General features: G+C 41.6%; 1 protein-coding gene across 5 annotated transcripts in view; it reads left to right on the top strand.

Moving 5' to 3' along the window:
* SHROOM3 (shroom family member 3) overlaps positions 1–23663 on the top strand; it is a 384232-nt gene that overhangs the window by 316658 nt on the left and 43911 nt on the right. For all 5 annotated transcript variants that reach the window (XM_060187904.1, XM_007519854.2, XM_060187905.1 and 2 more), the window contains one exon: positions 5421–5543. In XM_060187904.1, the coding sequence (XP_060043887.1) occupies positions 5421–5543 (123 nt within the window). The remainder of the gene's footprint in view (positions 1–5420; positions 5544–23663) is intronic.

Raw genomic sequence — 23663 nt, forward strand, 5'->3', positions numbered from 1 at the left:
TAACACCATCAACACCTGACATCTTCTTCCACCATGGTGCACTGGGTCCTTAATTCCTCACACCACCTTCTAGAGTCCTTCGATCTGCTGCAGTAGACCACAGCTAGTCTAAGAGGAGTTGTTCTTTCTGTTTAAGTCCCACCTATGAGGGAAATTATATACTTGTCCTCCTGGCTTATTTCACTTAAGTTCTATGCAAGATGTGAGAAAGAATTTATCATCTCTTCTAGCTGAGTGGTAGTCCACTGTGTATATGTGCCACAACTTTCTTAACCACTCATCTGTTCTTGGACATTTGGGTTGTTTTCACCTTTGACTATTACAAGTAGTACTGGGGAACCTGTAACAGTGACACCAAAGACCAGCTAACAGGATAGAGCGAGAGCCACTAGCTCAGTATGAACACAAAGCAGAAGAAAAAGAAACCCAGATCATGATTCAGTAAGGCGGATTCTGAGAATGTGCACTCAACATAAACCTGAAGGAATTCCTCCAAAGGGCTCTGAGGACCATGCAGCCATGTCTACCTGCACTTCTGTCTGCATTGAAACTTAAGGCAAAACTTGCCATGTATCAATAATTATACTGTAAACCTTAACCATTCCTTCCTCATAAATTTTTTTTTCTAATAGCTTAAGGTTTCCGTTTTTGATGTGCCACACTATTCCATTTATAATATTCTGTGATTCCCTCTACAAACCAGCATATGTGCCCACCATCTGCCATTGACTGTGCTAGACCCAGGACTTAAAAATCATTTAAAAATGTGAAACTGAGGTAAAGCCGGACATGGACTTGACCTCGCTGAGCTGACTGGTAGAAGAAGCAGACCCTGTGCAAGGGAACAAGGGACAAGTGACTATAAGCACAATGAAGAAAAATACCAGGTGGCAGAAAGGAGACTGTGCAATGGATAGGGTGGTGTCTGAAAAAGTGATGATTGACCTGTAGCCTGGTAATGGGCTGGGAGGAAGAGTATTTTCGGTGGAGGGAACAGCATGTGTGGGGAGAAGATCGTGTTTACAGAAGGAGCAGGTGTTAGCTTAGGTCTCTGAAGGCTAAGTGAAGAAAATTTTAATTCAAAGGACAGGGCAGAATCTTCACAAAGAATTTATTCAAGAATGTTATCTTTTACTTTTTTTTAACGTAGCACTGAGAATGAACCACCAAGCCACCTTTTTAACCCAGGTTAAAAGAGTAAAATAAAATTCACATGAATATACTTGGAGAGGAGGAAAGAGAGACAGAGAAGGCACCCAAGCATCTAGAGAACTGCAGGCACAGCGCTCCAGACTGAAACTCAGTCCAGAAAGCAGATAGATAATAACTCCACTGCAATACCAAATAGTAAAGCTACTTGTGTATACTGAGTAGTTATGAATAGCAGAGGAAGAGGACAGAGAAAGTATGAGTGTTCTCTTGTAAAAAGTAAAAATATGTAGGTGATAAGGAATTTCCTGTTTGTTCATTAGCAGCAAGTGTGAATCACAGTAATTTGTAACTCCTGCTGAACCTGGGACCTTTGGTGCCACAGGCATGAAAGACTTTTTGCATAACCATTGCCACCTCCCCAGCTCTCTCCTATCTTTTTTGATTCAAAAGAGAACCTGCTGGCAAAAAGTATGTGAGCTTTGGAACACCATTTTTAGACTGCTGTTCCTTGTTTTCTAGTCTTAATGATTAACCATAGTATGTGCTATTAAGACTGCATTAACAATAAGGAACTGCAGTATCAAAACTGCCCCCCCACCCCGCCAAAAAAGAAAAAAAAAAAAAAAAAACACCTCTCATATCTTTTTGCCAGGATTTAACTCCTGATTATGGGAAAGCATGTTTATTCCTTTATAGGAAAGACTTAGATTGACTTAGCTGGCCCTATGGCATACTGAAGCACCATTTCCTGATGAGCTCAAAGCACATGGTTGACTTGGTCAGTTGCTGTTTGTTGTGAGGCAGGTAGCATAGTAACCTCAGGTGGGTGGAAACATCTATTCTAGAGACAGCAGAGTCCAATGTGCAGCTAAGATACGTAGCCAAGGAGGGAAGGGCAAAAGGGCCATTCCAGGATGGGGCTCTGGGATGATCAAACTTCCTAACACTCATAACAAGACTATTTTCTACCTAGATTCACTGTGGGATTTCTTTTCATTAAAACATAGGGACTTTAAAATGTTTTTCTCTGCTCAAATGTTTCCAGAAGAGCTGAAGGTAGATAAGGGTACTAGTGAATTTTTTCCTACACTTACTCTGACCCATTTCCTCATTGGCATCTTGCACCCACATAGGTGCACCCACTGGGTGCTGGGACCAATGTCCGGTCAGGAAGAAGTAATGATAAAGCAGGGAGACTGTGGCTGACTCAGCCTGGGGATTATAATCAGCAGCAAACATGGACTTCAGAGTCTTCACACCTAGTTACTTCAGGTGGTCTGCGGGGTGTGGCAGGACAGCTCCATATGCTGGTCCTTACTTTCCTGGAGATGAAAATCATCATGCATTAAAAAATTTTACAAGACATAGTCTGGGAGGTGCCACAGTGGATAAAGTGTTGGACTCTGAAGCTGGAGGTCCTTAATTCAGTCCTGAGAATCACATATGCCAGAGTGATACTCTGGTTCTCTCTCTCCTTTCTTCCTATCTTTTCTCTCTCCCCCATCCGTCACTCACTAATACATAAGTAAATAACCCTTTAAAACATATTTTTTGGGGTCAAGGAGATAGATTATTATTAGAACATAAGACTTGCTTGCCCAAGGCCCCAGGTTCGATCCTTACACTACCACATGCCAAAGCTGAATGGTGCTCTTGTCTCTTTCCCTCTCATAAAAATCTTTAAAAATTGTGGGCACTGGGTGGTGGCACATGCGGTTAAGCACACATAGCACTAAGTGCAAGGACTTGAGCAAGGATCTGGGTTTGAGCCCCTGGATCCCCACCTGCTGGAGGGATGCTTCACAAGCAGTGGGGGCAGATATGCAGGTGTCTCTCTTTTCCTCACTATCTCTCTCTCTCTCTATCTCTCCTATCCAATAAAATGGAAAAGATGACCACCAGGAGCAGTGGATTCTTAGTGCCAGCACCAATCCCCAGAGATAACCCTGGAGGTAAATAAATCATTTATGGAAGATACAATCTCTTGTTCCTCTTTTCCATCTGCCCATTCTCTTGCCAGCCCTTCACCTTGAGTGTCATGGTACCTCCCAGGAAGGAGGACAGGACTCACCCTCTGTGAGAAAGGGCTGAGCCAACTGTGTGGCTAAGGCTGAAAAAAATGAGGAAGTTACTAAATGCCAGAAAGGTTTGTGAAGGCTTAGGCCTGGCTTTTATTGTTTTTCCCCAACAGGCCTGACAAGGGTTAGAGACCTTGCTGTCAGATGGACCATGCTAATGGACAGTCTTGGGTGTGCTCCTTGCTCCCACAATATTAATTGATTACTGTAATTTAATAATGGTTTATAAGACTATAAGATCACAGGGGTATAGTTCCACACCGCACCCACTACCAAAGTTCTGTGACACTCCCTCAGCCAACAGTAACCATCATAGTTTTCACTTAGAGTCTTAGAGACAATTTGACTACTTTCTTAAATTTGCAAATTCATGTTTCAGTTACCTATATTCCACGTATGAGCAAGACTGTTCAGTAGTTCTTTCACTTCCACACTTACTTCATCAGTCACAGTTCACCTCTAGTGGAATCCATTTTGACTTGGACACAATATCTTTTTAAATTGCAGAGCAGTATTCCATTGAGTGTATGTCCCAGAACTTCTTTACCCAGTCACCTATTGATGGGCATTTAGGTTACTTCTACTACTTGGTAATTGTGAATAATGCACCTATGATCATATGTGTGCATAGCATTCCTTTGATTATTGTGTCCGTCACTTTTTGAATTATTTATTTATTTGGATAGAGACAGAGAAATTGAGAGGGAGAAAGGAGATAGAAGAGAGGTAAGAACAATGTTCCACTGCTCGTGAAGCTTTGCCCCTACAGGTGGGGACCAGGGCTAGACCCCAGGTCCATGAACACTGTAATGTGTGTGCCTAACCAGGTGTACCACTGACAGTCCTCCCCCCGTTTTTTTTTTTTTTAATTGCTACCAGGGTCGGGTCATTGCTGGTGCTCAGTGCCTTCTAGTTTAGATTTACACCAACTACATTCAAAGCAATCCTAAGACTGGTGATAAAAATTAATGACAAGGTAGCAGTGGTTCTTAGAGTAGACATGAGGAGTTTCTGGTCATCTGCCTCCATGTCCTGAAATACAAAGAAAGCAACAGCCCTTTGGAAGCCTCATCTCTTTTTCATAAAGGTCAGTGCAGCAAAGAAACAGCAGCTTTTTCATAAGCATGATGTTACCACTTGGCAGCTTCCTGAACCAACTTACTGGCTCATTCATTATTTCAAAGAGAGGGAGAGACACCAAAGCACTATTCCACCACTCATGGAGTTTTCCCCTTTGTTCTCCATGATGCCTGGAATCAAACCCAGGGCCTTGCACACGGTAAAAGGTACACTCTGTACCAGCTGAGCTATCTCCTAGCCCTCTTTGAAAACAGTTTTCAGCATTGCAGATTGCTGCTTGTGGGTGTGCATGGGAGCTGCCAGTGGTTGTGAGGCTTAGAAAGGTCCTTGGGAACAAACACCCAGACAGTACAGTGATGGCAAACTCAACTTCAGAACCTGATGCTGTAGGCAGTCTGATCCAGAGGAGACCTGACAAGAGCTGTACCAGCACTGAGCAGTTCTGGAGGCACTCACCCAAGGAAAAGAAATGTATTCATTCCCACCATGGAATGCATTGGCCACTCTGGCTTAAAATATTTCTCTGACTCCCTGCACTATGGTGGAACAGAATTATGGGAGGAGTGATGTTAGGGACGGGTGGGAGGGAGGAATTGAACGGACACACAAAAGACTGGCCTCCTGCGCAATGGAATCCGAGCAATCTGAACTTGTGGGGCTCCAGAGTCGGCATGTGCTTCCAAGCAGCCACCCACCAGTGGAGCTAGGAGTCATTGTCCTCACAGGAAAAATGAGAGCTGAGACCACCTCATCTGACAGCTGGCTCCAGTGAGTCCAGTTTTTTCAGGGATTGACTGATGGATACCTGAATTACAGGGTTTTTACCTTTCTTGTGATTAATGATTCATTCTTCCCCCTTGGTTGGAAAAATCAGGCAACTTAAGATTGTGAAGTACACTCATTGCTTCACCAAATTGTTGCTTGACAGAGGAGTTTCAGACCTTCGATAGTGGATTCTTTCTTAGAGTTCTTCGCTTAGCTGTACCATTTTGCTCTAGAGTTGGTAGTATTCATGCTTTTTTTTTTTTCGGGGGGGGGGGTTGGCTATACTTTTCTCTCTGACCATGAGCCCCATTCTGATTGCTGCCTTGTTTTTCTTTCTTTTGGCAGAGATGTGTGTGCAGCCCAGGGCTTGGCAGATGCTGGCACCCCTGACACAGGACACCTCAACTCTGACCCCCAACACAGGAAAGCAGCATGGTCAGGAGGAGTTAATCTTCGGCTGAAGCACAGGTAAGAGGCACAGAAGGGTTGGCAAAGTAGCTCATTTGATAGTGTGCTGTTTTATGTATACAACCCAGGTTACAGCCTGAAGGAAGTTTCAGACCTATGGCCTTTCTCACACGCTCTTTCTGTCTCTCTCTCTCTCTTTCTCTCTTTCCCTCCCTCTCTCTCCCACCCCCTCTCTCTCCCTCCCTCCCTCACTCTCCCTCTCTCCCCTGCTGGAAGTGGGATGTGGGGCCAGTGTGGTCACAGCACAGATTAGTGACAGAGGTGACCTCACAGAGGAGGGATTCATCAAAGTCAGGTGGAAGATCTGAGTTCAGCAGGTTAGTCATCTTAAGGGCAGTTTCAAAGTAGAATCTAGAGAACCCTAGGGTTCCTTGGCACAGTAGATAAAGAAAGCATCACACTCTCAAGCATTGTCCTGCTTTCAGTTTGTGAAGTTCCTTCATATAAACTTGTAAACTTGGATATAAGTAAACATTATAAATTCGAGTTTATGCAACTGCCTATGTTTACATTTATTAAGTAGTAAATATGTAATGTTGTGTGTGCCAGTAAACACAAAATACCTGCTGCATTTTGTATAATGAAAGAAAACTTGCATTTGGTGCACATTAAAATCTTTGTAAGATTTTATTTGGCAACAAAGACTTAAAATGAGTTTGAATATATCAGTTAAGACCACAAAAGAACCAGTTAGCATTAAAATATATATCACAAACAGGGCTGGGGAGACATTTAATGTTTATAGGAAAGACTTTGTTGCCTGAGGCTCTGAGGTCCCAGGTTTATAAAATCCCCTGCAACACCACATGCGAGAGCTGAACAGTGCTCTGATCTCTTCCTCTCTATATCTGTCATTAAAATAAATATATATTTTTAAGAAGGGTTAAAAAAATCACAAACCCAGCTGTTCAGAAACAGAAGTTTAAGGTCATTACTGTTCTCTTTGGTCTCCTATTAACCTCAAAATGTAGAAAATCTGAGCCTTCTATATAACAAGATTCCACTGGACCATGTAGGCAATTAGTGTAGCATCATTTCAAGTACTAGAGAGTTATATTAGGAAGGTTCTGAGATGACCTGGCAAGAAAGTGATCATCATTGAATGGGGTAAGAGATGAGACGGATTAAGAGGTAAATTTTGGATGGTGAAGGGTGAGGATAAAAGTAGAAAATAAAGTATGACTCTTTAAATTTCTGCTATGGAACTCTTGGGGTAGTTGTGGGGTAATTACCAGGTCAAGAATCGCAGAGACAGAAATTAAGTGTGGTTTACGGACTTAAGCACTAGAATCACAAGGAACTGGGTTTGAGCTTGAAACTAAATAATTTATACAGAATTTTTTAACAGTTGGATGACACAAACAAACCTAAATTCATATCCACTTTTGTGTCATAACCATGAAGAAACCGTTAAGCTGAGGCTGCCCAGGAGGTGTAGTGCAGCGGGTAGGGTATTGGGACTCAGGTATGAGGTTCCCAGTTCGATTCCTGGCATCATATGTGCTAGAGTGATGCTCTGGTTCTTTCCTTCTCTTATGTGAGCCTGGCACTTCAGGGACTGTGGGCAGATTATTTTGTAGATACCTTAGGTACTGTCTTACAGCTTAGTTAAGATTACTCATTTTTGGAAACAAAAACAAAAACATATATATATATGTTTTATATATGTACATACATATATCATTAAAATGGTGTGTTCTTTTCAGTGTGCCTTCAAGGTGGTTATAAGATATATATATATTAATTTTATCAGTGATTTAATACTGATTTACAAAATTATATGTCAACAAGGGGTATAAATCCACTCCATTCCCACCACCAGGGTTCTGAATCTTCAGTTGCCCCACTGCAAGTTACCACATGGGCCAGCCATCATCTCTACAACTATCTGGCTACATAATTGCCCTTGTTTGCTTCCTGATCCAATCCTCTCTTCCCCCCGAGCCACTTACTACCTCCATATGCCCCTCTCCTTTTCCTCCTCTCTCTCTCTGGGTGCTGATGAAGCTGGAGTTCAAAGCCCTCTCATCCTCTTCCTCCTATCACATCTTCTCCACTGGGAGTATGGATCAATATTGTTTTTGGAGTGCAGAAGGTAGGAGTTCTGGCTTCTGTAATTGCTTCTCTGCTAGATGTGGGCATTAGTATGTCGGTCCATACCCCCAGCCTGTTTCTATCTTTCCCAAGTGGGCCAGAGCTCTGGAGACGTGAGGTTCTAGGACACACTGGTACACTGGTGAGATCATCTGCCCAGAGAAGTCAGGATGGAATCATGGTAGCATCTGCAACTTGGTGTCTGGAAGGTGGCAGGACATAACTTGAGACAAAATGGTTAATGAACAGGAACCAAAAAGTAGGACTAGAGCAGATGAGATTAGGGATTTTGGGGTAGAAGAAAGATAGAAAGTCCATTTTAGGCATGTTCCTGGGGGCACACAATTATGAGTTTGCTGGATAAAAATAGTTTGAGAAAATGGTGTCAGAGTAGAGAAAAGGGCTAGAAAGTTGGATTAGGGGAGTGAATACACTAGTTCATTTACATATTTACCGCCTCCACCTGACCCAAGGGTCCTGTGGGCGTGTGTGTTTAGTACCAGAACCTGTGTAACTTCTGAGTCCCTATTAGTCTAAGCTCGCTGCTCATGGTCACATCTGGGAACCTTGCAGGCTGGTGCCAGTATGTTTTAATACTGATTATGTTAACCTTGGTAATTTAATCAAAGTGAAGCATACCAGCTTTCTCCACTATAAAGTTACTATTTGTCTCTTGCTATTTAGTAACTTGGGGTGAGGGGATAATCTTTTGAGTCTTTGCAATTAGCCTGTTTCTCCTTAAGGTTTCTCCTACCAATTTTGTGGATACTGCCAGTGATAATTATTTTTTTATTGCTACCAGGGTTATGGGTGGGGCATGGTGCCAGCACTACAAATCCACAATTCCCAATGGCCTTTTTTTTTCTTTTCATTTTATTGACAGAACAGAGAGAAATTAAGAGGGAAGAGGAGAGAGAGAAAGAGACACACTTGTAGAACTACTTCACAATTCTTGAAGCATCCCTCTTGCAGGTAGGAAGCAAGGGTTTAAACCTGGGTCCTTGCTCATGGTGATATCTGCACTTAACAGGATGCACCACCACCTGGCCCTCTACCAGTGATAATTCATACTGTAATGACCTAAAGATGATTCTATAACTGTTCATTGGAATTCTATAAGGCAGACTTTGTCTCTTTCCCCTACTTATTAAACTAGATCAGTTAGGATTTAATATTTATTTCCTCCTGTTGGTTCTAATCCAGCACTGTTGCTAGTTTATTTTATTGCTCAAATTGTTCTAGTTTTTGATTATTGGAAACTCTTGTAAGCTGGCTCTTGTTTAAGTCCTGCTATGTCTTCTGCCATAAACCAGATGTGATTGTGCTTATAATCTTAGAAAGCTAATGATCAACATAGAGCAAGCCTAGTTTGTGTCAAGTCACAAAAATCTACATCCCTACATTAGAATTGAAAAGTGTTGGGGATCCCTTCATGAGCCAGCTCCTACTCCATTGCAGGACAGATTTTTGTAGCTCTCTTTTCATGGAGGAAGTACTTCCCCCCCCCCCCCAGTCCCCACTCCCCAAAATATTCTCATTTATTTGTAAGAAAAAAAGGAAAAACTTTCTGACATATATACTGGGATCAGTCTAAGAACCAAAATTAACAACAGAAAGAAGCTCTTGATGTCCTCAGGGTTTAGTAGTTGAGGACTGTCTCCCATCCTTCCTTTCCTATTGTAATCCCTGAATTCTTCTGTCTGACTTGTCAGTAGGGATCCTTATGATGTAACTTACTTGGGTCAAGCCATTTAAATAACATCTATCCAGCCTCAGGCAAGGATAGTTCAGTGAGTTGGCATAGGGGACAAAATGTTCTAGCTTCATTCTCAAGGTTTTCAAGCCAATGCTTTTCTCCATGAATTTCTCACTCTTTCCTTACCTTCTACTACCATTATGGTAATAATGGTCTGACCCAGCTATGGAAATAGCACAGTAGTTAAACAAAAGACTTTTAAAGCTGAAGCTGTCAGAGGTCCCAGGTTCCATCCCTGGAACCACCTTAAACCAGAGCTGAGCAGTTCTCCCTGAAACAATCATACCTATCTCATCTGGTGACTCTGGAGGTTGCATAGTGGCTAGAACACTAGACTTACAAGCATGAGATTCTGAGTTTGATCTCCAGCATCACATGTGCCAGAGTGATGCTCTGGTTTCTCCCTTCCTCTCTCCCTCTCATAAATATCTTTTAAAATAACTATCGTGTTCTAATTACTAATTATTTATCTACACGTGGCTATATATTATATACACTCTATAAAGTAAATCAATGAATGGAGAATAGAAGCTCAGGGTTTGACTTGTAATTCCTTCTCATCTGGGCAGCCTTGTTAGTTAACTGACCCCAGGCAGTTCTCCTGGTGATGAGTTCAGAAATCATGCTGCTGACTTAGCGTTCCCAGAACAGTGGCCCTTAGAAAGCCTCTGTAGATGTTAATACAGACCTTTCTTCATTATCCTCCCCAACTGTGGGATGCTTAAAGCAACTCACACACATACACACCTCTGCAAACAGTGCCCCCCCTTTTCTGTTTCAACCTGAAGGAGGGTGCTGATTTAGCAGAGAGGAGCATTTCAAGGACATTCCTAACTTCACGTTGATGCATTTCATCAGCAGATGTATTTCACTGTTTCCCTTCACCTGCATGAACACCTGAATTCTGGCATTTCCAAACTACCTGCTGTTGTGTAAGGTGCTGGTTCTTCTCTGGAGGGTCTTCTCACTAAGGGTGCTGGTTCTTCTCACTAAGGGTCACCTTCTCTTCTCCCCCCTTATAGGGCAGGGATTGAGTTATAATTGGCCCGTCTACAGAAGCAGCTGGGAAGGAGAGTCCCTCCCCTGTGTGCACAGCTTACTAGTTCAGGGCGGTTCAGGCTGTTTGCCTGGAACGCGGTTGGGCTTTAGAAAACCATAGAACAGGAAGAGCAGTAGCAGTGAAATAGCACTTTACCCCACTTCTGATCATGTCATTCAGTTGGCCAGAGAGTTGTTATCTAGGATGTTTCTGTTTGCCACAAGGTAAGTCCATCACCACTGTGTTAGAATGAGACTTAGACTCTTAATAGGAGTCGCAAGAGACAAACCTATTACCAGAGATCTTTGTAATATTTGTGTTCTATTTGTTTAGAATGAAAAATAATGTCACACCAAGATTAAACCTGTTCTTTTCTATAGTCGTGAAAATTATGATTTAAGTACCTCATGCAATTCACTAATTATTTGTGTAGAAAGTTTCAAGAATCCTCTCTCCTATTTATAAATATAGTGACTTCATTTCTGAATGTGTGTGCATCTGGAGTGGCTTTCCTTTTTTTTTTTTTTAAATGGGAGGGATTAATGGTTTACAGTAAATACAGTTGTGGGTGCATGCCTGAAATTTCTGTTTTCTGCAAAGCACTCTCACCGCCATCCTAGGTTCTCCTTCACCATCATACATACCTGAAAGTCCCTAACATACAGAGTCCTTTACTTTGGTGCAGTACGTCAATGGAATGGCTTTTTAACCTCACTCAAAATCACATATGCTTTGTGTTGGCTATTTCAAGGCTTTTGCTGCTCCATCTTCCCAGGCAATTTCAGAATCACTCTCACAAGGAACAGCTAGTTAGTTACCTATGTGCTAGCCTAGCTAAGTTCGCTATTCTCATTGTCAACGTTTAGATAAAGAAAAGGAATGAAAGAATTCCCCACTTTAAAGAAAAGTTGTCTTCTCATTGAACTTTGAGTTTATAGTCAGGCTTGGTGTTGATTGAGATTTCCAATTGTGCAGTATTTAATTTCGTCCTAGTTAAAAGTAGACTTGACTGTCTTTCCCCTTTACTCACATTTTAGTTCAACTTTTGCCCCTAGATAATCTTCACCCAGAACTTTTATTCCAAATTATAGCAGTAATATTGATGCTTGCTTCTGGATATATTTTCATTTCATAAAATGTATGCTAAAGAACAGGCAGGTGCAGTCATGGTAATGTTCTATATGGTAAACTGCCTTTAATATTGCAGTATTATGTTTGTTTTATTAACCATGTAAAAGAAATATAAACCACCTATAAAACATAGGTCACAGGGCTGCTCCCCCCCCCCCATTGGCATTCTTCCGTTTGAAATTGAATAAGAGAAAGCATTTTATTGTTTTTCCCTAAATTGTCTGGTTATCTGGATAGTGGTGTTTATAAAATATTTTTGGAAATACTTGTAGGTAGGTGGTCCAGGAGGTAGTGCAGTGGTTAAGGCACTTGGACTGTCAAGCATGAGGTCCTGAGTTCAATCCCTGGCAACACATGTACCAGAGTGATGTCTGGTTCTTTCTCTCTCTCCTATCATGTCGAAAGAAAGAGAGAGAAAGAAAAAAATACTTGTACGTAGGAAGAGAGAATCTGGAGCAATTGTTTAACCTCTGTGCCATAAACCTTTTACCATTCAGGTGGTGGGGGGTTGGGGGAAATGTGGTAAAGTATTTTACTTGAAAACGCTTCATAAGCAGTGAAGCAGAGGTCTTTCTCCCTCTCTCTCGTCTCAGTTTTTCTCTGTCCTATCATATAAAATAGGGGGAAAGGGGAAAAATGATCACTGGGACTGTGGATTCACCTTGCAAGCACCAAGCCCCAGTGATAACTCTGGTGATGAGAGAGAAAGACATATAGAATTGATTGACCACTCATGAAGCTTCCCCCCAACAGGTGGGGACCAGGGACTTGAACCTGGGTCCTTGTACATAGTGACTTATGTGCTTGACCAGGTGTACTATTTCCCAACACCAGCTTTTAGAGTCTTAATATCTTATATGCAGACTTCAATTTTAGTTTGAACTCATTTTTCAGAGCAAAAGTTCCCAGAGCTTGCTATCAGACTGTTAGATTTAAAAGAACTCTGTCAAGAAAGAACTGTATGTTGCTCTTGGAGTCTGTTATCTTATGCATACTTTTTGCTCACTAAATTTTGTCAGTAGCTGGATCCCTACCACTTTTAGATAGGGAAAAAAAAAAAAAAGGGGATAGTGGAAAAGATGCCATAGCTTCCCCTATTGCCATGGAAGCAGGGCCAAAAAATAAAAATAAAAATAAAAATTTTAAGTGCTTTTTACTCTGAGTCAACCATTCCTCTTACAGACATTTTTTCAAGACATGGAAACTATACATAGAAAACAGTATGTGGGCATTTATTCTTGAAACATTATTTGTAATAGTAAAATCTTGGAAAACAAGAAGTATTTATACTCACATAATGAAGTACTAGGCAGCTGGAAAGTCAACTAAGTACTAATGTAGAATGATCTCCAATGTCCCCATACCTACATACATCTAATTTTTCACAAGGGGTCTCAGAGTATTAGTTGGAGAAAAGAAAATCTCTTTAACAAATGGTATTGCCAAAATTGGGTTTTAAAACATGCAAAAGAATGACACTGAACAACTTCATCTCACCACATATAAAAAGTAAACTCCAAACAGATCAAGGACTGGACATAGACCTCAGACTGGTGGTGAATATGGTGTGAAACTATATCCTTATAATCTTTTAATCTTGTGAATCATTATTAAATCACTAATAAAAGGAAAAACAAGGACAACACTGCATATTATTACTTTCATGAATTAAGATTGTAATTACAGCTGCTTGTCCTTGCATAACCCAACACTGGAGAATATAATTAAAGAAATTAATATAAAAAATAAATTACATTGATTATCTATGGGGGGGGTAAGAAAGGGGGGAGGGAGAAGCTGTAAAAGGAGGATAAGGCCTCTCAATGGCTGTGATCTTCTCTTTACCATGTAAATTAACTGCCTATTCAAATTAATATCGGAAATAAAATAAATATGAGGGAAGCATTAAGATTCAGTCAGTTTTGATGGACCTTCTGATGTTCTTTATATTAATTTGAATACATTTATTTGTATTTGAAGTATCTGATAATTTTAAAAAGAGAAGGAAAAACAGTGACAGTAGCACTGACATGTAAGAAGAATGTCTAGAAACAAGCTGGTGACACAGTTAGTTGCTCAATAAGAATATGGCCTGAAAGATAGTTCATCCACTTCGAGCACCAGCTTGCATGCCTAAGACCCACAGAGGCTACAGGTTCAATTCTCAGGTTCAGTGCCTGTACTAGCAATCCACTGCTCCTGCAGCCATTTTTTTTTTTTTCGGTGGGGGAAGGTGTGAATAGAGTGGAAAAGAGAAAGATAAACACCGGCAGACCTGCTTCACTACTTGTGAAGTGGACCCCCCCCCCCCCGCAGTTAGGGAGTCAGGGGCTTGAACCTGCATCCTTGCACTGATCCTTGCACTCTGTACTGTGTGCATTTAACCTGGTCCATCACTGCCTGGCCCCCTTTCTTTCTCTTTTTCACTATAATTTTTTTATCACAACGACACACAACTCTTGCTATATGTATTAAAATAGTTTTAACTTACAGAATAAATTGACATGTTGAATTTTGTTTGGTTTGAGGTGGGGACATTTGACTAGAACCTTTTTGTCATGGGCTTAGTTTCTGTTAATGCATCATACACAAAGTACATGATGGATGGACAGGGAGATTATAGGCTTAGAAATATCATTGAGTAATGCTTATTAGATGAAATGTGTCTTTTATTCTTAAACATTCAGCTCATAGCTAATTGAGCATTTGTCTGATTTTACAATACTTATGGGTCTAGAACCAACCTCCTCTGAGTGCAAGTCATGACAGTTCATCAGAGAACAGCATCAACTAAAAAATTGGCTCCATTTCATAGAATCCTTTACATCCCAAGGTGTGGTTATTTTCTCCATGTTGAAGGCAGGCCTTTCCTCTAAAGTTCCAGCAACCCTGTCTGCTAACTTTTGGGCCCTTTCTGTTCAGCAGTGTGTGAGGGTTTTGGTGCTTATGCCCAAAATATCTCTAAGCATGCATGGTCCAACCTGATCTGAAGACTTCTATCTGCTCTTCACTCAAAAGCTACATTGCTCTGCTTCTTGAAAGTCCAAGATCGTTCCCGCCCTGAGGTCTTTGCTTTCACCATCCCTTCTGTGCCAAGTACGCTCCCCCCAGCTCTTTCATGGCTGACTCTTTCTGAGAACGTAGGTATCTGTTCCAGTGTCACTTTCTCACTCTGTTAGTCCCTCACTGAAAGCAAAACCTTTAGCTTCATTGCCACAGACTTACTTCCTTCAGAATCCTGATAGCTATGCAATCTTCTGTCTCCCTATTCTCCCCACCCACTTCATTGCTTTAGAAGTTAAGAATATGAACTCCAGAAACAGATGTCTTGTTCAAATGTCAGCACTGCACCTCACTACCTTGGTTATTGTGGGCATGTCTCTTACTTCATTTTCTCTTTAATAATCCTCCACTCAGTAGACACACAAATGTTTTATGAGTGATTTAGGCAGTTTTTTTCTTCCATAGCAGGCTCCCCAACAAGACTTTAAATTCCTTGAACTTCAAAAACTCCAGCCATAATTTACTAAGATGGAAAAGCACTTAGTAGGAGGTCAGCCACTATAGCCTGAGCTGCTTTATTGTTGAGTTTTCAGAATCAGGCTTTGCATTCCTGAATCTCTATTATAAGAAGGACACCATGGCACTTGCTAGATCCAGTTTCATCAGCCTACCCATCCCACATAGTTAAGCTTCCTTGTTTGTGGTGAGGAATGCAACAAAAGGGCTTTGTCTGAGTTACACCCCCACACAAAACTCAGTTTGTCCAATTTTAAAATTAAATCGTCTCCTGACATTTGTTGATATGCTCATGATGTAATGTCCTTTAGGAAAATATGCCCTTATCATCTTAAAGATCAAAGTGATCCCAAAATGTGAAAGTATGCTGTGCTCTTTAGGAATGCTTCTTAAATTATTTGCATCACTGAAAAGGTCTAACTATTTGACTTTCTTGCTTATCTCAGGATATAATGAAGTATATTTCCAAAGGAATGTTTAAAAAGCTTTGCTTTTTTTAATAGGTAATACATGTATGGCATACAATTTGGAAGTTACAGGAAAAAAATAGTGAAAAATAAGTTTTCCTCTCTGGAGTTGTTGTTTTTAGTTTCTTAACTATCTTCCCAGAAATATTCTCTCCATCCACAACATACAAGTCTTATTTTGTTATTTAATTTTTTTTAATTATCTTTTTTTACTGGATAAAGACAGCCAGAAATCGAGACAGGAGAAGGTGATAGAGAGACACCTGTAACACTCCCTCTGCAGGTGGAGACTGGCTTAAACCCAGGTCCTTATGCATTGTAATGTGTGTGCGTAACCACACATTAAGCACACCTCCCGGCCCAATTAACTGTTTTCATCCACAGACTGCAGCATACTGCTTGTCATTTAACTCCCTCCTTCCTTCCTTCACTGGAGGCAGAGGAGGAATGTAAGAGATGTGACCACAGCATCGAAGCTTTCTTCCTGTGGTGCAGGCCAGGCTCAAGCTTTGGGTCTCCCACATGTCAAAGTAGCACAGTATCAACGTGAGCTATTCCACTGGCCCTTAAGCATATATTTTGCAGATATTTTCATACCTTTTTATATATGTTCTCCATAGTATCTTTTGTTGTCACTGGGTGTTTCACCTTCTTTTTCTCAGGGAGAATCAGAGAGAGAGGAGTGGTGGCCAGGTGGTGGTACATCTGGTTAAGCACACATAATACTAAGCACAAGGACCCGCACAAGGATCTGGGTTCAAGCTCCCTGCTGGCTCCTCATCTGCAGGGGAAGGTTTCACAAGTGGTGAAACAGATCTGTAGGTGTTTATCTTTCTCTCTCCCCTTCTGCCTCCCCATCCTCTCTCAATTTCTCTCTGTCCTACCCAGAAGAATAAAAGAAAAAAAAAAAAAAAGGCCACCAGGAACCGTGGATTCATAGTGCTAGCACCGAGCCCTAGCAACTGAAGACAGAGAGGAGAGAAAGGAAGACTCCACAGTGCCAAACTTTTCCCTACTGTGGTGGGTGGGAGGGCGGGACGACTGGGCTCAAGCCTGGATCATATGTATGATAAAGCATGTCCTCTTCTGGGTGAGCTACCTTACTAACCTCCATTATTTTAATAGCTACAAAAGTAATGACATGGATGTACAGTATCGACTTAACTTGTTAATGATGAACATTTGAGTTTAGGCTGCTTTGTAATCTTTTGCTATTTAAAAAGTTTTCTTTTTCTTCTCAAGGTTGAAGAGATACTTTCTATTCACATTGTATCAATTTTCACTTCATGTTATAGACATTGGTGGGCTATACTTGGTCATTGTCACTGTTCCTCTTCCTCACTTCATCATTTCACTATACAGTGATGGAAGAGTCTTACAAAACAAAGATTTATCTCTGATGCCTTCTGCTTAGATATGTCCAGTAGTATTTTTAAAAGCTCTTTTGATTTGCTTGTTCCAAAATCATCCTGTAATTATTGTTTGATCTCCTGTGAAACCTGATAAAACACATCTCACTTCCTAGAGGCAGTCAGTTAGCTACCTCTCCACTATCTTCAAGATGAAAAGCATCCCACTGTGGATTTCTTATTTAAAACTGCCATTCTTGGGAATTTTAGCTACATTAAAGAAATTCTCTGGGAGTTGGGTGGTGGCGCAGTGGGTTAAGCGCACATGACGCAAAGCACAAGGACCGGCATAAGGATCCCCGGCTCCCCACCTGCAGGGAAGTCACTTCACAGGCGGTGAAGCAGGTCTACAGGTGTCTGTTTTTCTCTCCTCTTCTCTATCTTCCCCTCCTCTCTCCATTTCTCTCTGTCCTAACCAACAGCAACGACATCAATAACCACAACAAGGGCAGCAAAAGGGAAAATAAATAAATATTAAAAAAAAAAGAAAAAAACGAAATTCTCCCTTGATTGTCTACTGCAAGAACTGCTTCATTTGGTTTCTCCACCAGAATGTAACCTCCTCAAAAGCAGAAACCATCTCTTATCATTAGTTCTTTTAAATATCTTACATGAGTTTTTCCTAGTCTTCATTTAACATGTGCCATGAATCCCAACCCTCCACACGCTACCTCACTTTTCCCTCTACTAGGTTTCATTAAAAAAAAAAAAAAGATAGAGAACATGGGTTGAGTCCTTTCAGCTGCCTTCCCACCTGTTCTCGTTTCATGCACATTGCCAGCAGCAATGTGCATCTTGCCTCCTCATTTCTTCTTGTCTCAGCAGGACTGGCTGTGTTCCGTGAGGTTCTGTCTTCTACTTGAGCTCTAGAACACTCTTCTCATTCCCGACTCTTAAGTGGTCAGAACCCTCCCTCTCTCTCTCTCTCTCTCTCTTTTTTGATAAAGATTTTATTTATTTATGAGAAAGCTAGGAGGAAAGAGAAAGAATCAGACATCACTCTGGCACATGTGCTGCCGGGGATTTAACTCAGGACCTCATGCTCGAGGATCCAAAGCTTTATCACTGCGTCACCTCCCAGACCACACCAGAGCCCTCTCTTTATCCTATATGCTCATCTGCATCTGTGTATACTTTGTGGTTCTTAAAAGCTTAATCAAACAGAAAATACCAAGTCTTTTCACTCTTTGACCTCCTCTAGTCTTCTAACTACTTCTCCCTTTTTCCTTCTCAAAGGTAAGTAGTTAGATTATCCCTTCTTGCAGTCTTTTACAACCAGCCTTCTGCCCCCTCATAATTCCATTGAGGCTTAAGTCCAGGGAACATGCCTCTGCCCTTGCCAGACTCTTTGTAGCAGTTACAGTGGCTGACATTTTTTTTAAAAGAATTTGTTAATAAGGGGTATGAGCGGTAGCACAGCGGGTTAAGCACACATGGCGCAAAGCACAAGGACCAGCATAAGGATCCTGGTTCAAGCCCCCGGCTCCTCACTTGCAGGAGGTCGCTTCACAGGCTTCTTTCCCCCTCTGTCTTCCTGTCCTCTCTTGATTTCTCTCTGTCCTATTCAACAACAACAACAGCAGTAATAATAATAACAGCAGTGATAAACAATAAGGGCAACAAAAGGAGGGAGAATAGCCTCCAGGAGCAGTGGATTTGTAGTGCAGGCAAAAAAAAAAAAAAAAGAATTTATTAATGAGAACAGCAGCATGCCACTCTGCTACATGCTATGCCAGGAACAAACTTGTGACCATATGCTTTTTAGCCCAACTCTCTCGCCACTTCACTACCTCCTAGGCTGCTATTGACAATTTTTCCACCTATTCTCCCTACAGTTCTACAGCAACCACACACACTAGTTTTCCTCCTGTTTCTCTGGAATCTCCTTTTAGTTCCCTCTTTCTCTCACTTCAGTGTGTCAGTTCTCAGAAATACATCCTTAAGTTATTTCCTTTGCATTCTCCTCAAGCAGTATCTCTTTTCTCAAAGCCCAGGTGTTTTGTGATGCCTAAGTTTCCAAATGCAGTTAAGACTTCAGTCTTCTAGCCACAGCTGCCTATTAGACACTGCCATTGAGAATACCACAGGCACCTCATATATGCATGCCCTAGAGAGAGCTACCAACTTCCCCACTGTTTCCCTCATCCTCCTCTTCATAGCCACACCTAGTGGTTCTTTAGAAAGGCTAATAATACTACCAGGCTAGTTCAAAGTGGAGACATGAGTTCATCCTTCCTCCCTCTTTGTCTCCCTTATCAAAGTGTCACAAGGTTGAGCATGTTGCCTCAGATCTGTCATCTCTTCAAGTTCATGATCACTTAGTGCCAGACCCTCATTACCTCTCACCCTGGACTATACAGTAGCCTCCAGTATGGTCTCTTACAGCGTATTGTCTCCATTCTGGTAACCTCTTCCTGAAACTCATTTGCAAATTTATTTCTCTGGATAAGCTTGGGAGACTTCCTATTCCACAGGATACTCTTCAGACCTTTTAGTGAGGAACATTAGGACACCCCTCCACACACAGCCAATTCACCTGTGTTTCCTGCTCTTCTGCTCAGTCAGTATAGCTTCTCCAGCTACTTTGGGTTGTTTGTACCATGTCCCTGAAGATTTCTCCAACTTGTCGGGTTATTTCTTCAATCTGAAAATCTTTCCCTCCCTTTTTTCACTGTCTCCCATCCAGAGAAATCTGTGTTTAGGTAAACACTCACTCAGCCTTCTTGACCTAATACCTCCCTAGCCCCAAGTAACTCCCATATTGGTGTCCACTGGCCTGCAGTACTAGGCTTTTCTACCATCCTGTGAATTATTTAGGTCTAACTGATTGTTTACTCTTCTCTGTGTCTTTAGCACCAACACAGTCTCTACAAACATTCCCTAGATTAATGGAAAGGAAACCAAGGAAAAGCCTCGATGGCATGGCTTTCACCATCAAAATACAAGGAGACATTTTCTTCACTTAATCTCGATGAACAGTTCTAACTCTCTTGACTGTTATGTACACGACCTATTTTACACTTCAGCAACTGAGTTAGAGTTTTCATCAGGGTGTCTGATCAATTGTGAAGAGGGTATCTGTTGACACCAAGTCTGAATAGCTATGCTGTAACTTCCTAAACCACCTCTCTTCTCTTCTTTGAGATTGCAAAACAGAAAGCTTCTCTGGGAACCCAGCAGTTATTGGTAAGCATTATTTCATGCTTCATCACCTTGACTGGGAAAAACCTTTAGGATTCAGGGAAATTCTCAGCTCCAGTCTTGTTAGTGAGGCATGTGCTGATACTTGGGTGGGGAGAAAGGGGGACACTCTAGTTACCATCTTCAAGTGCTGGACTGAATTTACTCTTCACAGCCCTTCATTGGCCTTCAAGGCCAGTACCTAGTTATGGGGCTAGCACCCACTGCCAAGAGAGATTCTAGCAACTCCTCTCATGAGATAGTTCAGACATGGAGCAGTTAGGTGCCAGTTTGTTCTTTCTCCTTCAATATTTTGGACACCTTTGGGTCCAAAGAGATACGTATACAAAGTGTCTCCAGAGACCTCAGGCAAAAGAGTTTGAACCATTTGCTGTATGACCAACCAGTAACTAACTTGGTATGACCTGAACCTGTGGGATTATTGGCTGTGTGGTTTTGGTCAGCCCCTGAGGGACTCCAGGAAGGATTGCTGGTCACCATATGGACCTGGGTGATAAAGCCGGAATCTTGGGTGCTGAGGAATGGGGGGTGGGCTGGGGGGTGGGACTCCAAGAAACCGGTTGAACATCGATCGACCTAGTTTCTGAGAGGTGACCAAGATGGGAGCAGAACTAGCAGCGAGAATGCCTAATTCATAAGGGTTGAATCAAACTTGGGGTGGTATTGACCCAAAGGCTGAGGAGTTGTATGGAAGCTGGTATGAGGATGTGAGTGATCTGGGGGCAAGTAGTCAGATGAGCTATAATGCATCATTGGTCTTTTGATTTCTGCACCCTACTTCATCTCTTTAGTTTGGCCTGTGCTACTGCTTCCTTTAATTCACTCCAGATGGGCAAGCTCCATTCCTTGTTGGCTGTGTTTACCTTCTTGACTGGTCACAGTCACTGGCCTGGTAGCAGCCTGTCTCACCAGAGTGACCAGCATGCTGGTGAGACAGGCTGTGAGAATTTCAGAGCAGGGAACTGGGTGACTCATAACCACCAATAAACAGCTCCCTAACCCCTTCACCTCCATCACTCACTTTCAGCATCTCTCCCCTGCCCCCCTCCTCCCATGTGTCCTCACAGATTACATCAATTGGGATAGTCTCCAGTCTGTCTATTATGTTAACTCCTTCATCTTGAATGACTGGTGAAAATTATGCATTGTATTTTTTGAGCTTTTACTTTCTTTCTTTCTTAAAACCCTTACAGAACATCCTATGGATAGGGTCTGTTATAGTCTGCCATTTATAGTGAGGAGACTCAGGGTAGTTGAGAAATTTTCCTAGAATTTAATATCAGTGGTACAGAATTAGTCTAGCTTTGTCTAGTCTCAAAGGTATTATATCATTCGTTTTTAAAAAGATTTGGAGGTGTTGCCAAGGATTAAACCTGTGACCTCTGGGACTTTCTTTAGACATGCAAGTTGGTACTCTAGCAAGCTGAGCCATTTTCCCAGCCCTACAACATTCCAGCCTTTTTTCCATCTCCAAAGACATTTCAACGTTTATCACTTTTCCTTGGCCTGTCAGGCAACCCAGGCATGAATTCACCTAGAAGACAATGGGGTTTTTCAACTCAGTAGATATGTTTTGACTGGCTGCTAGAAATCTCATATGTCTAAATTCCTATCACCATAACCTCTCTTCAGAGAGCTGAAATACTGTTTTGGAAATCCTTAGCTGTCTTAATATGAAGCTGATGCAATTTCTTTAATGCCTTCCTCTTTAGCTGCACAAAGTTCTAGGGAGGGGAAGTGATTTACACAGCAAGTTAAGCAATTTAGCAGCAAGACTTAAAAGTTAATCACAAAGAGAGTCTAAGCCTCCTAGTACTTAGACTTGTGTTGTTCTGATATACTCACAACATTTTATTGCCATCAAGAGAATGACTTATTACAAAAGCCCTTTCTTCCCCTCTCTGTCTTCCTCCCCTCCTCTCCCTTTTTCTTAGAAAAAGGATAGGTGGGTGTAGTTATAGCTTTATCTTCAATATGTCAAGAGTGGATTCCTGGGTCCTACATCAGTGTTCTTAACGGGGGGGGGGGGGGGGGGGTAATTGCTTTGGCGTGAAATGCCTGATTGCTAACCTCACTTTGGGGCCAAAAATAAAGCACAGCCTCCCTCTCTGACAATGACCTTCTATAGTAGTGTAATCCTCCTCACAAATCTATTCTTCAGAATTGCAGTTGGAAGGACACTCACTTTTTCCCTTTGGCCTTGTTCGTTGTGTTATAAGGGCAGGATGTTTAGAAGTTGAAGTAATTGACTGGCAAAATGAGAAGCTGTTTCAGAGCACATCTTGTTTAGACTAACCATGGCTTAGAGCAGTGTCAGTATCCAGGTAGTTGCTATTTTTATGTCATTCTTACTTGAATCAGTATCATTTATCAGAACTTCAAAGTACCCAGGGAACTTTTTTTTTAATGCCATATATGCACACAAAGTCCCTAGGGAGGTAGGCATTATTGCCCATTTTTATATATGGGTAAAACGAGGCAGCAAGGCTGGGAAACTAGCATAATGGTTCTACAAAAAGACTTTGATGCCTGAGGCTCTGAGGTCCCAGGTTCAATTCCCAGCACCACCATAAACCAGAGCTGAGCAGTGTTCTGGCCTCTCGCTTTCTGTATCTCTTTCATTAAATACATAAATAAAAAAATTTTTTAAAAGAGTCAGGAAAACCCTGTGGGCTTTATGTTTAAAATATATTTATTTTAAGTTCTTTTTTTGGCCTCCAGGTTTATTGCTGGGGTTGGGTGCCTGCACCATGAATCCTTTGCTCCTGTAGACCATTTTTCCTGTTTTGTTGCCCTTGTTATTATTTTGCTTATTTTTATTGAAAGAGACTACAGAGAGATGCCAGCATACTGCTCAGCTCTGGTTTATGGTGGGGCTGGAGACTAAATCTGGGAGCTCAGAGCCTTGGGCATGGAAGCTATTTGCATAACCATTATATTGTTTCCTCAACTATCTATGAACTTTAAATTAACTAAGCATAAGATGTTGATGTGTAAGAGATCTAGACTAAGATTATATGAGAATTCTTTCTCTCTCATATATTTTACTGTATTTATTCATGAAGGAGTAGAGAGAACCAATCATTCTGGTACATGTGCTGCCAGAGATTGAACTCAAGACCTCAAGCTTGAGAATCCAATGCTTTATTCACTGCGCCACCTCCTGGACCACTGTGGGAATTCTCTCCATCCCAGCTTTATTTATTTATTTTTTTAATAATTTTTTTTAAATATTTATTTTATTTATTTATTCCCTTTTGTTGCCCTTGTTGTTTTATTGTTGTAGTTATTATTGTTGTTGTTGTCGTCGTTGTTGGATAGGACAGAGAGAAATGGAGAGAGGAGGGGAAGACAGAGAGGAGGAGAGAAAGATAGACACCTGCAGACCTGCTTCACCGCCTGTGAAGCGACTCCCCTGCAGGTGGGGAGCCAGGGTTCGAACCGGGATCCTTATGCCGGTCCTTGTGCTTTGCGCCACCTGCGCTTAACCCGCTGCGCTACAGC

Source organism: Erinaceus europaeus, chromosome 3 (genome assembly GCF_950295315.1).
Source record: "Erinaceus europaeus chromosome 3, mEriEur2.1, whole genome shotgun sequence".
In the NCBI taxonomy this organism is placed as follows: Eukaryota; Metazoa; Chordata; class Mammalia; order Eulipotyphla; family Erinaceidae; genus Erinaceus; species Erinaceus europaeus.